Genomic DNA, 13,634 nt, shown 5'->3' on the forward strand with positions numbered 1-13,634 from the left:
CTCCATATATTCGTCACGTCCAGGGTCGATACATGGTAGGTTTTGTAAGAAGACGGTCTTGATGACGACTTTACCGTATATCGAGTGTTGGGCAAGAATGAAATCCCATATATTGCCGTAAGCTAGATGTTCGATTAACTGTAGTTTGGGCAATGATGGAAATTGAGCTTTGGTCGTTTCAGAGGTCGACGATGGGCTATTAGTGGGAAACAGAGACCGCGGGTGAAGACGGAACGTCAAGTCATGGACTAAGGGACATGGACCCTCGTCTTCGATATTTGGCGGTACAGAGAGGATGACCGACATTTGATTTGAAGAGTTGACGAATGATAGTGAGTCCTTTCGAGAAGTGTGGATGGATCAGGAAGCCAAGAGGAATACAGCTCCAGTTGAGTGAAGGATGTCAGGCCGTAAAACTGGTTGGGAATGTCTGGTGTCGTAAACTGTATGAGGCATACAACATACGTTAGTATGTAGGTACGCGCTTGCTGGTTGGGTCTATCATGCGTTAATATCCCATACAAGACTAAATCATGCATGATACTATGCGTGTACATGGTACGTGTATGGATAAAACCCGGTTGAACAGACAGAATACTCTTATGTTGAATCATTCATTGATCGTTGTTTCCTTCCTTCCCATTCTTCCGCTTCTCGATCCTTATAACTTGGGCACCTGCGAGTATTCATGCGTTGATTAGTTTCCAATCCATAACATTCGAACACAAACGGCTTTGTCTACGTATTGGACGCTTCAACTCACCCTCAAGGTCTTACTGACCATCATAGCTCCCCAGACCGCAAAGATAGCAGCGGCTACATGAACCTCGCCATAACCACCTTTATCACCCCACAACAGAACTTTACCGAACGGTACATCCGATAAACCATGTTGGGCACCGGCGTACCAATCTTTCTTAACCCAAAAGGCCATCATGGAAGTCAAAAATAAACTCGAGGGGATAGGAAGTCCTTCGAAGTATTTTGATTTGCCAGAAGCGTCCGAAGGGATGAGAGCGACGGTAGCGTTGAATCTTGCCAATCTTGCCAATCCACATGAAACGAACAACAACAAAGCCAAAGTGTCCAAAGGTGTTCTGAGACCTAAGGTGAAAGCGAGAGTTGCGGGGGCCACACCGAAAGAAACTAGATCGGCTAAGGAATCCATCTCTTGACCTAACATTGATCCTCCACCCATCCACCTAGCTACTTTCCCGTCTAAAGCGTCGAACCCGAATCCCAAGATTGGGAGCAAGTGTGCGAAGTAGAGTGTAGAGATGGCCTCGGCAGGGGGAGTCTTGAGGTTAGATGCTAAGATTAGGTATCGAGCAGAGGAAAGGATGGAGAGTGTACCGCACACTCCGTTCATGATGGTGATCAAGTCGGCGAGTCGGAAATTACTATTGTGAGGGGAGGGGAAAGATCAGTACGACTGAAGTGATACATATTTCGAAGGATCATGACATATCGTTGTGATAGGTGATTGTGAGGCGAGATCACTGCCGTCACACTAGATCCCAGCGCAGTCAACAACTACTCACCGGACAAGGGAGAAATGGCCATCATCATTCTTGTATTGCTGTAAAGCTTTCTTTTTCTCCTCTGAGAGCGACATGATGGAACGAGTCAAGTGCTGGTAGTGAACAAAGAAAAGAGAGCAGTGCGCAGTTGAGATATACGCTGGAAATGGTGATGAGAATGAGAAGAGAAAAAAAGAAAAGAGGGGGGGGAGATGAGTTGTTGAAGGAGGAACAAAGAAATGAGCTCATTTGGCTCATCTACGACACGTTGTTGTTGGATTCCTGGATTATCGGAAATTGATCCCGTCAAACTCACAGATCTGGAATATTATACATGATGTCACCCGTCCCACTTAATTGGGTGCATCATTTAAGTACACGTGGCCTCGTTCGCGAGTCACGTTTATTTGAATCCGTCGACGCGTTCCTCGTCCAGATATGTTTGAATGGTTGAATTGGAATCAACAATAACAAAAACAATAACAAGGAAACAAGGACACGGACAGAAACTAGAGTTACCAACGATAGACATATCAATATCCTACATTGCAATCCTCAGTCAAAAGACCGGAAAGTACCCAAAATCACATAGCTATAGGACACGGGACAACAGCCTGTTCGAATGACCTCGCAATGTCAGCATACCTAGACGAACAAACCCCGCATCTCCGTTCACTGCACGACCAACTGTCCTTACCTCCTGAAGTGTTACAGGCGGATCTAGCGAGAATAGACGCTGCGATCAAGGGGGTGATTACATCCATAATAAGGGAGAGAGAAGCTCAGGTCGACTCTCTGAAAGATGAGATCGCTCAGAATAAACGAGACGTATCGAGTCTGGCTAGAGCTGTAGGAGATAAAGGGAGAGATATCGTTGCGTCAAGTAGGAGAGAGAGCTTTGATAACGATGTGAGTCACCTAAGCATTTCACATGTTTTGAGCGAAGTCCAAGCTGATGGTGCTCTGTAGACATTGCCAAAACAGCTGGAAAGATTGACAGGCCAGATAAATGAGCTGAAGAATGTGAGTGGGAAAGAAACCTTTATGCGTATCGTTGAACCATCACTGATTCAGCTGTATGTCCAGATTTACGATGAGAGGCTAAAACACATACAGAGTGAGTCGACATGCTGTTGCATGTACTATTTCTGGCTTCCATAAGATGCTTTCACTTATCTTTCTACCATACAGAACAACAAGCAACACTCGATCAGCTATCTAACCTTCTCGGTCCCCCATTCCAGCCTTCTAGACCCCTTCAACCTGTCGCATCCTCCTCCAAACAGACTCTACCGTCCGCTTCGGTACCAGTAGGAGACGTGAAGCAGCGGTCATCTGGAACCACGCTCGCTCAGCAGATAGCAGGCGGTAAAGTACCTTCGACATGGTATGACGTCGGGGAAAGCATAAGTGAAGAACTGAATCAAGCTGTAACGAAAGCGCTCGCAGAACGGGTAAGCTCCACCTATGCGATCCAGATGCAATAGTTGAGCTCATACCATCACTTCCGTGTGCAGGACTCACGACGGAAGAATCTATGTCAAACGCTGTTCAATCTAATATGGCTACATTCCGAACTTGCCCTTCCTCCCGTTCCCATATCCTCACCCCACCATTTCCCTCCTGAACTCCTACCGTCGCACGAGGAAGAAGAGACTCCAGGAGCCTATACGACATATGAGAAGATCCTACATGGCGTTATAGGCTCAAATCCCCTGCCTCCCGGCGAATGCGAAGAGTGGGGTGAAATAGAGGATCTACAGGGAATGGAAAATGTCGAACCTGAAATTGGATTGATAGAATGGTCAGATGAATTGACGGAATTGTGGAATACAAGGAAAGAAGAGCACGAAGCTAGGATACAGGAATTGTACAATCTTGTTGAACCGCTATGGACTAGGTTGGATGTCGATCAGGCGACGATGGATCTGTTTGTGGATATGAATAGAGGCAGTGGGGAAGCTGTCATCAAAGCTGTACGTCACACCTCATCCCTGTTTGAGGTTTCGTAAAAAGACCCAAAGCTGATACATTGAATGGATGATAGTATGAAGAAGAGTACGAGCGATTACTGGAATTGAGAAGATCGAGTCTATCGTCGTTCATTGAAAACACAAGAAAAGAGATTGATGCCCTGCAGACGGAACTGATGTTGAGTGATGATGAAAAAGCGGAATTTGGTGCATATATCGATGGTGAGTATGAACAATATGCGATTTGCAAGGTGTGCACCACCAGGTATCCGACGCTGACATCGAATTTGTATTTAGACGATTATACTGAAGAGCTTCTTCACTTACATGAAGAGGAGATAAATCGACTGAGAGAAGAAGTGGAATTGAAATCAACCTTACTGCCGAAAGTGCGCGAATGGCATGCGTTAGTGCGAGACGAAGAGGAATTGGAGAGGAGCGCAAACGATCCTAATAGATTCAAGATGAGAGGAGGTGCAATGTTGAGAGAGGAGAAGATGAGGAAGCGAGTGACAGTTTTGAAACCGAAGGTGAATTCTCGCTCTGTATGGCACTGGATCTGCATATGTGTTCGAATAATCGGCTGATTGTGTATACTGAATTAGATTGAGACTGAACTTCTTACGATGTTACCTCAATGGGAAGAGACTAATGGACGACCGTTCCTGGTGTCAGGTGAAAGGGTCATAACGAAGATCGAAGAGGAACGAGAGGCTAAAGAAGCTGCAAAGGAAGCTAAGAAGGTGAGTTTTGACTCGATCTACCAAGTGGGCATGGCTGACATCCACTCAGCGAGCCAAACAAGGTCTCGCCCCCGCCAAAACCCTTCCCTCGCGACAAACTCCTGCGCCAAGCACGATCTCTCGTCCTACAACTAGCTCCAAAAACCCTATCAAGCGATCTGCACCTACACCTACACCTATGACCACTCAGCAGAACAAGAAACCACGCCTGATACCAGATACAGGCACTTCTACAATATCGTCCTCGATGTATGGCTCGTCCATTCGGCCGATGAGGTCCGTCTCAGCTACCCACAGCTCCAATCGAGGCGGTGGTACGATTTCACCCACACCTTATATGAACGGTAAACGAGTGATGTCACATTCAAGTGCTTCTATGTCGATGTCGAGGATACCGTCGATAACAGCAGGAACAGGTAAAGGTCAATTGATGATGGGTTTAGGAATGAATAGTAAGAATGGACAATCGATAAGTAAAAAACCTAGAATGAGTTTCAAGCCTCGTCCGTCGGTGTTTCCTGCGATGACCAACGGAGGTGGGAATATCGATGGTGGCTGGGGATTGGCAGAGGAAGATGAGGACGTGTTCTAATACCGTAGGGAAAAGTCTTTGAGCGTGACATTGATGATCGACTCATCCCCTCTGGTAGAATCTGTATTCTTGGTGCCAGAGACTAGATCCGGACCTTGTAAGATACACTCCAGTCACGGTACTACGACAAATATTCGATATATTGTACGTGAGATGACTTGTGAGGAGCAGTATCATAGTGATGGACTTGTCAAGTAGGAAAGACGGATAGAGAAGTATACTGTACTTTTACATAACAATATCGATATAATTGTATATGCTATGACAAGTATGAACGGAACAAATGTAGAGCCGTCTGATCAACACCTCAAACGAGCTGAAGCTGGCGGTCTTCTGTGACGAGAATACTCAATGAATATGAATTCATATGCCGTATGCAGATCAAATGACTTACGCACAAAGGATTTTTCAACCTTGATTTCCAATCAGCCCCCACTACCAGAAGGAGAATTACTATGTTCATTAGTCTTCATCGTTCCTATAGCCATGTTCAGAAAGTGATCATCTTGACTACAGGTAACATTATATAGATTTTTTGGAAATTATCGAACATGCACTTCATTAAAAGGAATTGTTGATGGACGAGTTGCGAGATCTTCAGGGTACTGTGGGTACCCAAGTATTATGGCATGTACTTGTCGGAGGTTGTTGGACCAAATTTCGAAATACCTTATCTAGCTATGTTGTTCCAATATGCGGGAAAACTTCTCGGACCTGGTTTTATCGATCTGCACGAAGATTGGTTGTAAGTGTTTCCCCTTTCTAGTCAATGATCAGCTCTCGATCCTTCGACGCCCCATAATTGACTTGTTGAGTTTGTTTGATAGAAATAAAGTCTATGAAGCATACAGGGCAACACATACCCGAGGCGTTATTCACCATGACGTACGCTCACGACATGTGCTATATGACGAGTCTGGACGTATCCGTCTTATCAGTCTTCGCTGAGCGGATTCGGTCTATATGAAGAACATTATGGACGTTCACGGCGCAGTCATGGAAGCCGCGATAGTAGGTAACAAGATTCGAGGTTCATGACCCCGAATTTAACGGACTACTACTAGGTGTAGATACATCACTAACTAATTCTGACGTACACATGGCCTTCACAGGTTCTGGATATGTGAGTTCTCGCAATCTGCTCGTAGCGTCGGTTTTGGGATTCTGATGAGGAGCGTTGATGTTCTGCCTACTGTTTAAGGTCTGAGGAAGTACCGGATTATGCCGCACAATTGGATGATCCCGACATATGCATCGACTCGCTGCGAAAGAAGGAGAAGAACAGACGGCACAATGAACTCGGTGTCAGAATAGAAAGAAGTTCAGACGGGTCACTAGTGGAGCATATCACGCATCTTACATATTACACTTAATTATTCTGTATACAGTATACTCTACTTTCCTCCTTGTCAAAACAGAATCGACCATTCGAATGGAGCCTAGACTAGACAATACTTCGTTCCCTGTCAAAAGTTCCTGCAAGTTTCTCCTGACCAATTAGAGAGGTCTATTGTCAGTGATTATACATTGGCGCTTTTGACAAACTCAACGATCCTCTGATAAGCCTCGTAGGCGGTTGTGTGATAATTGATCCCATGAGCTGTATCGGGTACCACGTAGGTTTGGAAAGTACTTGCGGAAGGGTACAGTTCCTTAGCAGTATCCAATTGAGAGGGTTGAGTTGAAGTAGAAGTACCATTACCAGCAGCAGAAGCGGTAGAGTTCGAGTTGGAACTGGAGCTAGAAGTGATATAGCAATTCGCTGCGCAATAGGGAGCGTCATATTGACCTGTCACCACGAATACAGGGGAGGTGTAGTTGTTCTTTAACTGGAGTGGAGCAGCGATGGAATCTGCAGGACCAAGCAAACTTCAGCTAAGATCATGCCACACCGTACCGTACCACCAGGGTGGAAAGCGAAGTGTAACCCGTTAAGAAGTTCATATTACTCACTTTGTTGACCTAATGTATATTCCCCTTTGTTGTTCGTAAAGAAATCCAAAGATCCATTAGTGTAATTTGAATAATGGAAGAAGCCCGTCTGGTCAACCGAGACACTAGGAGTAATCACATAGTCGTTGGCATCACTTGCGAATCTTGCTGGGTACGCCACGGAGGCGATGGTAGATTGGAAAGCTGCGAGACCGAGTGGTCCTTGAGTAGCATTGTTAGTGAAACCCGTTAAGACCAATGCGTCGAATGCTTGAGGACCGACGGAAGCTACTCCAGTAAGAATGTTGGATCCGTATGCTGCAGAATGACAATAGTGGGTAACCAATCAGCATATCTGGGGTCCTGTACAGTATCGTGATGTGATGCAGCAACTTACAATGACCAACACCGACGATCTTATCGAATTTACCTACATCGCTCAAATTGCCTGCTCGTAATGCTTGAGCGATAGAGATCGATTGAGCAATCTCATAGGATATTTGAACGATATTTGTACCATCAGGCTTAGCTGATCTTCCCACACCTAATCTATCTTAGGATAAAGTTGCCCAGCCTGCTGCAGCTGCACTTTCAGCGAATGAATTGTTAGGTGAATTACTAGATGAAGAATTAGCTGGACGTCAGTATTCTAGCCACAAACAGTAAGCCTGGGATGACCAGCTCACTCTAATTGTACGTTCCAATATCCCGCATTACCCACCAGACCATGATGAGTCTGGAAGATACCCGATATATTCCCATTGTTGTTCTTGGGTTCACAATATTCGAACCACATATTGTATGTACCATTGACAGGGATCTTGTTGGCGTTCATGATTTGTTGCATCACTGTTGAACCAGCTGCGAACGTCTGAATGGAAGATTCCACGAGCACTTGTTGATTAGCTGGGCTGTATGTGATTAAGCATAATCATCAGTCTGTGTCTTTCCCTCGAACAGGTTTCTAACCTATAAGAATCAACAAATCCGAGTAGGCTTACTAGGAAGGATTGAGATGATGGTGAGGAATCATACTCACGGACCACCAATGACACTCTTGAGATCTACATTTTGGTCCGTCTCCGCATACACATCAGCGTAGAAAGATCTACAATTCGCATAAGTGCCGGAGTCCCTCTTGATAGGTTGGACGGATGGTGCAGCGGCCACCAATGTTCCTAAAATGGTGAGTAAAGCGATTTGAGTCAACATCTTGATTTGTGTATTGCTTGATCAAGTGATAAAAGAGTTGCACGTCAGTCTGCTGCAAACACCCATCTATTTTATATATATGAATGAACCTCAACGGAGCTAAAGATGAACTTGATCTTTTTGTAATGACGACATGGTCGTTGCATATTGCAGTACCGTGTCATCCACCCTCTGCACTGTGAGCTACGAGATGTCGAATTTGACTTGACCAAGTTAGGTAACCCGGTGTCTGGAATAGACGACATCACGGTAGAAAGTTAATCAGTATTGCATAATGGATCACACCATTTTCAAAGTAGTGAAGCTGGTTTCGTTCATAAGTAGACCAGAACTGGGGTAAAACACGGGGATTGGTAAAACTGTGGGCTTGTATCCGGAGCAAAGTCCACAGTGAACAGAGCGGTCTTATCGTAACAAGTTTAATCGATCACAGATTGTGGTATTAACACCCGTATTCCGTTCCAGTAAATCTAGTGTGAGACAAGTAGGACACCCGTACTTTATGTATCTCCAGGTTAAACAACAATATAAGACGTCATTCGTATCATAAGTAATGATGCCCCGGGAACCCGGAATACGGTGTGTCGTTATCGATAACGTAAATTATTTCGTCATCGTCATTATCATCATTCGGCATTATCTTGTCTTGAGTGGGGCCGAACGATAACATCATTGTTTCGGCCTGATACAACAACTGATATAACTGTCTGTATGCAGAATGAGTATTCCGCGCACATGGTCAAATACAGTAAAAGAGGTTTGGGAGTATCCATATGGAAGCGGCACCACATGGCGACTCGAGTTCAAAGGTTTCATGTTCTCTATATTCTAGATCTATATGCTTGTAGATATACTTTCAAGATCTCTTTCGGATTCTGGTCGCGGGTTTCATACTGGCACGGATAGATGCCAAGATCACTCTACAGTCTTTACCGTTCGATTTGGCCTGCATAGCACAGAAACCAGTAAAATCAAGATCGAACCTTTCGGAATGGCATAATCCTTAATCAGCATCTCGACCACAATTTCCATGAGATGCTCGCGTAAATTTCTATTTTGGATGAATCAAGGAGCAGACAGGAATCAGAACTGTGTGGAATACCGGACCACTCACGGAGCCGTCTGAGACGATTTCGTCCCCACGACCATCCCAGCTAGGCAACTCAATTTCAGCTCACTGACATTCCAGCCGAACAACAGTGGAGCATCGTGAACCTCAGGATTCTCTTTCCATATCAGCGCTAATTGTCTCATCTTCGTCAACCTCTCCAAAGCCGACTCAGAGCTTTCGATCTTGCTCGGTTTTTTGGTAGGACTGCACGTGCCGCTACGATTTTTGGGCGTCGGTTCCTTTCCCTCTAGGATAGTCTGGTATGTCTGTTGCACATCTTCACAACGACCTTGAACGATGAGTTGTCTGATGTCCGAACATGCTCTTACATGTTGTTCCATTTGGTCAATTTGGTCTTGCCAATCAGGGATATAACTCATCAAAGGGTCTCGCTTTACGTCTTTCCATAATTTCGCGAGTCCTTTGAAATCTTCATCGTTCAAAGTATCGGGCTCCCGAACGAAAGAACCCATCATTCTCACTCGATGACCTTCGCCCTGAATCCTCAATTTATCCATCTAGAATCATGACTTGTTATTAGCCACGCATACGTTCAAATGTGTAGCTTGACTCACAATAAAACCACCCAGTCCTTTCCCTCTTTTTAGCAAATTCACATTCCTTTCAATCTGCGCATCATCACCCTTCTTCCATAACTTCCAATCTAAATCACCTCCATATCTCTTCTTGTCCTCTATGAGCTTTCCGGGTTTCACTCTCAAACCAGATTTACGAGCATCTAGCACATGGCAAAACATTCTTGCTAATCTGATGGTCTCCGGGTGAGAATAACCTAATGTGTATACGGCATTTTCATGTAGACCGGAATCTGATCAGATCGACGGTGATAGGTATCAGTCACCATTTATAAGATGAGCGCCACCGGGTGTAGCAGAACACCATGAAAGCGAACTCACAAATACCAGTCAACTCATCACCTGTTACACCACCGATCAACCACTCCTGCATTCTCGCTATCTTTTCATCTTCACTCAATCCTTCTATACTTTCCAAAAACTCTGTACCTTTCGTGACTGACTTGTCGAAATTATCTTTTACGAAGGTTTCGGGAGTTTCCGCAAAATGATCTTCAGCATCCTTGAACGGTTGGACCATTTCTTGATTCCAGAATAAGGTGAGTGTATCACCATCGTAATCTCCACCGCCCAGATAACTCGCTGGAGATCGTTTACACAGTTGACTATTGGCAGATAGGACAATGCAATCCTTCAGATATGCCAATTCCGGTTTGAATACCGCCTTCAATCTTCTGACATCGGTTGGAACCTTACATGGCGATCGGTATGCTAGGACTTCACCTTCAAGGTAAGGTATTGGGATTTGGGTAGTTTCGTGGATTGGCCCTTTCCCAGAGAAGCAGATGAACAGCTCATCAGGTGCTAAGAGCTGGAGAGAATCAGGTACGATGAATGCTGTCAAGGATTGTTGAACAGGTATCTTGAATTCTCGCACAATCTTCTTGGATAAGGTCTCCATTACGTGATGAAGCTTTGAAGCGGTGTATGGTGAGGTGGCAGGATTGAATCCAGAGACAACAGCTTCCATCAGTCTGCAAGTCAAAGTCAATACCTCATCAGATTTGGTAGATACATTGTTGTGACACACTTACGCTTCACACAGACTATTCGGTTGACCACTGATCGGATCAACATCGAATCGCTCAGCAGCGTTAACAGTGATAGAACCATCCTCGTCATCGTCGTTGCCAGCTTCATCTTTCGAATGTCCTTTAGCTAACCCAGCAGCTCGCAGGGATTTGCCTTCTTTCCTAGCCGTCCTCTTTTTCTTATCCATACCTACCCCGCCAATTCCATAACAGCTTGTAAAGATCCTTATGAACATATCATCTTCCGATTCTCCTTCTAGCTGACTTGGCAAGAATGCGTCTCGCAACGCATCCAATTCGTTCTCCGCCATTTTCACGAAAACTTGAGCCGGTACCCCGTTATGTACCATGGCTATAATCGCTTCGGAGGATATGTTCGCACCGATCTTGAGAGCCTCGCATTTTAAAACATCTACAATTAATAGGGATGGGTCATTCTCGTAATTCGAGGCAGAAAGCGCTTTGATCATCGAATCCCGAAGTAGGATTTCCTTTATAGGGTATTGAGTGGCTTGGCTGGGTGACATGAGTGCTAAAAGACCTTTTGATCCGCCTACACGCATTTGTACCACTGAGGGCCGTCCATTCAACAGGGTAAGTGAAGGGTGCTGGTATATTCGTAAAGCTAGGCTTTCCGCTGAGATGCAGTTATATCAGCAGGTGGTCTCCGGAACCTGATGGGAGCACCTAACGAACTTACACATCAGACCACAGCCATCAGTCAGAATCTCCTCCGTCGTAGGATCTTCTTTCAGTTGAGCACTCGATGCAACAACATCAGGACCCTCTTGAATATCCGACAACTCAACTCTAGCGGCAGGTACCGAGTCAGAGAACAGGATCTGTGGGCGAGCGGCCCATCTGCATGAGGAACGACAGGTCAGCTAGGCGGCGATGGCATTTTATGATTGTATTACTCACTTGGCCATTGCCTGATTAGGTTTTCGGTTCAAGTCGTTATATCCTTGTAATGGTCAGATTTACTCAGCTACTGACACTTCACAAAGCGTAATTTCAACACTCACGGTATAGCAATTCATGAAAGCTAGGCATCTTAGGTTCATCCTCTCGTCCCTTCGTCACTATTCCACTACCCTCTTCTGGCATTTCGACCAACATAACATTCTCCCCATCCGCAGTCGCCCAAAATGCTCGGTAGGGTCGACCTAGAATGATCAAGCGTCTACCAACTAGCATGTCTTGCAATTCTTTTCGTTTACCAAGAGGTATGTCTTTGGTTTTCAGACTGATACATCTTCTTGAACCGAATCTTCTAGCTAGTCTAAAGGACTTTCCGGGCATTTCAGGTGGTCGAAGTTCGAATTTGAAAGGGAATGATCGGGTCTCTGAAAATGTCGTTATTGTTTTTATATGTGTATGAGGGGGATTGCTGTGATTTCGTGTAGACCCACTAGGAGCCGAATGATTCCGTTCGAAAGGTCTTCGAACACGATATGGGTTATTAGCTTGACTTGGGGAGATATGCTCTGTTAGCAGTTCAGTGCATTCCTCGCCCCGAGATGCCAGTTGTACAGACAGAGTATACTGTATCTTGCCTCCATATGGCCAGTCGACACTCTCGTTCCCTACTCCTCGTAGATCGTTCGCCATGATCGAATCTTCCTCCCTGTCAACCTCTGTAAGAAGCATCGCCTTTCTCTCCGATATCTCTCGTCGGAGTACGTTGATTGGTTCAGACCCCAGGAGTCTGGCCTCTGCTTTTCGTAGTGTATCATCAATCAGATGTATCATGCCCAACGACGATTGATCTTTGAATTCATGAAGATCTCCAATCTCGATCTGATCCCAGGTCAGGGTATCGTGCTGAGAGATCATTCGCTCTAATTCCCATTGAAAGTGAAATTTGACTTTTGACTTGTTCAGCATCGCTGTATATCTGCTGGTTGTGACCTCGATGGCTGGTGATCGAGCACAATGGAAATCTGCCTGCGGGCTTGGAAGACTTGCTGGTCGAGATGGCAGGGCAGAGGGGATTGTCGAAATTGATGTTGAGGGAGTAACAGATGTAAGCGTCGTGGTTGATGTATTCCGTGACAAAGTGCGCGAATCTTCGACATATTCGGTGGATTCTGTCGAGGTTGACTCAATGCGTGGGAAGGCTTTAGGGAATCCTGTGACTCTATATAAGGCTGATCGATGACCATTCGAGATCGGCTGAGGTTCCGAAGTAGTTTTAACGAATGGACGCGACACAAAAGGATTGACCTGTAATGGAGTAGTCTCTGACGGGGTGACTTTAGCTTTCTTGGGCGAAGTAGTCTCCTCAAGTTCGTCACTGGATCGCTTCGAACTCGAGCTTTTTGACGAATTGTTTCGAGTTCTGTTGCTTGTAGGAGTGGGAGGTTTTACTATATGCTCATCGATCAGTATGCGCAAAGGTCTATATAGTAAAATTACTTACCAGCATTCGAGTCCGTCATCCAGCCATTCACACCCCTCTCAACGTATACCTCACCATTGAAATTATTGAAGATCTCCCCTAAACCATCATAATCGTTTTGCGCTTCTTCCAACTTTCTTTTTAAGCTATGCGACAACGATATCAATGGATCGATCATCCGCTTCAGTCTTCCTGTGTCCTTGTCCTTGTTTTTGTTACCATTTTTGACCTCTTTCAAGCATTCTTCCTCCCAGTCGACGAATTCTGGAAATAGTATAGGACAATTGCACATGAACTCGCGTAAGTTATTGAATATGCTCTTCACTGTTTCCGAGTCATTCGCCCTAGGAGCCCGGAATGGTCCAAGAGATGGATAGATGACCCGTAGTTGGTGATACTATCCGAAGTCGAGGTCAGCGATTGATACTTGAGTGTGATGTAGGAGTCACTTACGGCTGTCCTGATATCCTCATGGTAGGCGTCCAAATCCCAATCATTCTCGGACATAGTTCGCTCTCCCAAG

General features: G+C 45.2%; 4 protein-coding genes across 4 annotated transcripts; 1 reads left to right on the forward strand and 3 right to left on the reverse strand.

Annotated features, from left to right (window-relative positions):
* Window positions 1–754: 754 nt before the first annotated feature.
* Window positions 755–1,615, reverse strand: V865_003733 (CDP-diacylglycerol-serine O-phosphatidyltransferase; the record flags this gene model as incomplete). Its single annotated transcript, XM_066227522.1, has 2 exons — window positions 755–1,400; window positions 1,542–1,615. 2 exons carry the CDS (start codon window positions 1,613–1,615, stop codon window positions 755–757), a joined length of 720 nt encoding a protein of 239 aa, XP_066083619.1.
* Window positions 1,616–2,153: 538 nt separating this feature from the next.
* V865_003734 (uncharacterized protein) lies at window positions 2,154–4,828 on the forward strand (the record flags this gene model as incomplete). Its single annotated transcript, XM_066227523.1, has 9 exons — window positions 2,154–2,429; window positions 2,490–2,543; window positions 2,607–2,637; window positions 2,712–2,974; window positions 3,038–3,496; window positions 3,568–3,715; window positions 3,791–4,023; window positions 4,099–4,236; window positions 4,286–4,828. The coding sequence occupies 9 exons, from the start codon at window positions 2,154–2,156 to the stop codon at window positions 4,826–4,828; spliced, it is 2,145 nt and encodes a 714-aa protein (XP_066083620.1).
* A 1,520-nt stretch (window positions 4,829–6,348) lies between these two features.
* V865_003735 (uncharacterized protein) lies at window positions 6,349–7,972 on the reverse strand (the record flags this gene model as incomplete). The annotated part of the gene is made up of 6 exons (XM_066227524.1): window positions 6,349–6,680; window positions 6,782–7,078; window positions 7,158–7,304; window positions 7,350–7,378; window positions 7,447–7,671; window positions 7,800–7,972. The coding sequence occupies 6 exons, from the start codon at window positions 7,970–7,972 to the stop codon at window positions 6,349–6,351; spliced, it is 1,203 nt and encodes a 400-aa protein (XP_066083621.1).
* An 856-nt stretch (window positions 7,973–8,828) lies between these two features.
* V865_003736 (uncharacterized protein) lies at window positions 8,829–13,618 on the reverse strand (the record flags this gene model as incomplete). The annotated part of the gene is made up of 10 exons (XM_066227525.1): window positions 8,829–8,955; window positions 9,087–9,601; window positions 9,659–9,912; window positions 10,001–10,653; window positions 10,714–11,347; window positions 11,411–11,571; window positions 11,632–11,674; window positions 11,736–13,079; window positions 13,133–13,508; window positions 13,565–13,618. 10 exons carry the CDS (start codon window positions 13,616–13,618, stop codon window positions 8,829–8,831), a joined length of 4,161 nt encoding a protein of 1,386 aa, XP_066083622.1.
* Between the last annotated feature and the right edge of the window lie 16 nt (window positions 13,619–13,634).

Source organism: Kwoniella europaea, chromosome 1 (assembly GCF_036810445.1).
Source record: "Kwoniella europaea PYCC6329 chromosome 1, complete sequence".
Classification (NCBI taxonomy): Eukaryota; Fungi; Basidiomycota; class Tremellomycetes; order Tremellales; family Cryptococcaceae; genus Kwoniella; species Kwoniella europaea.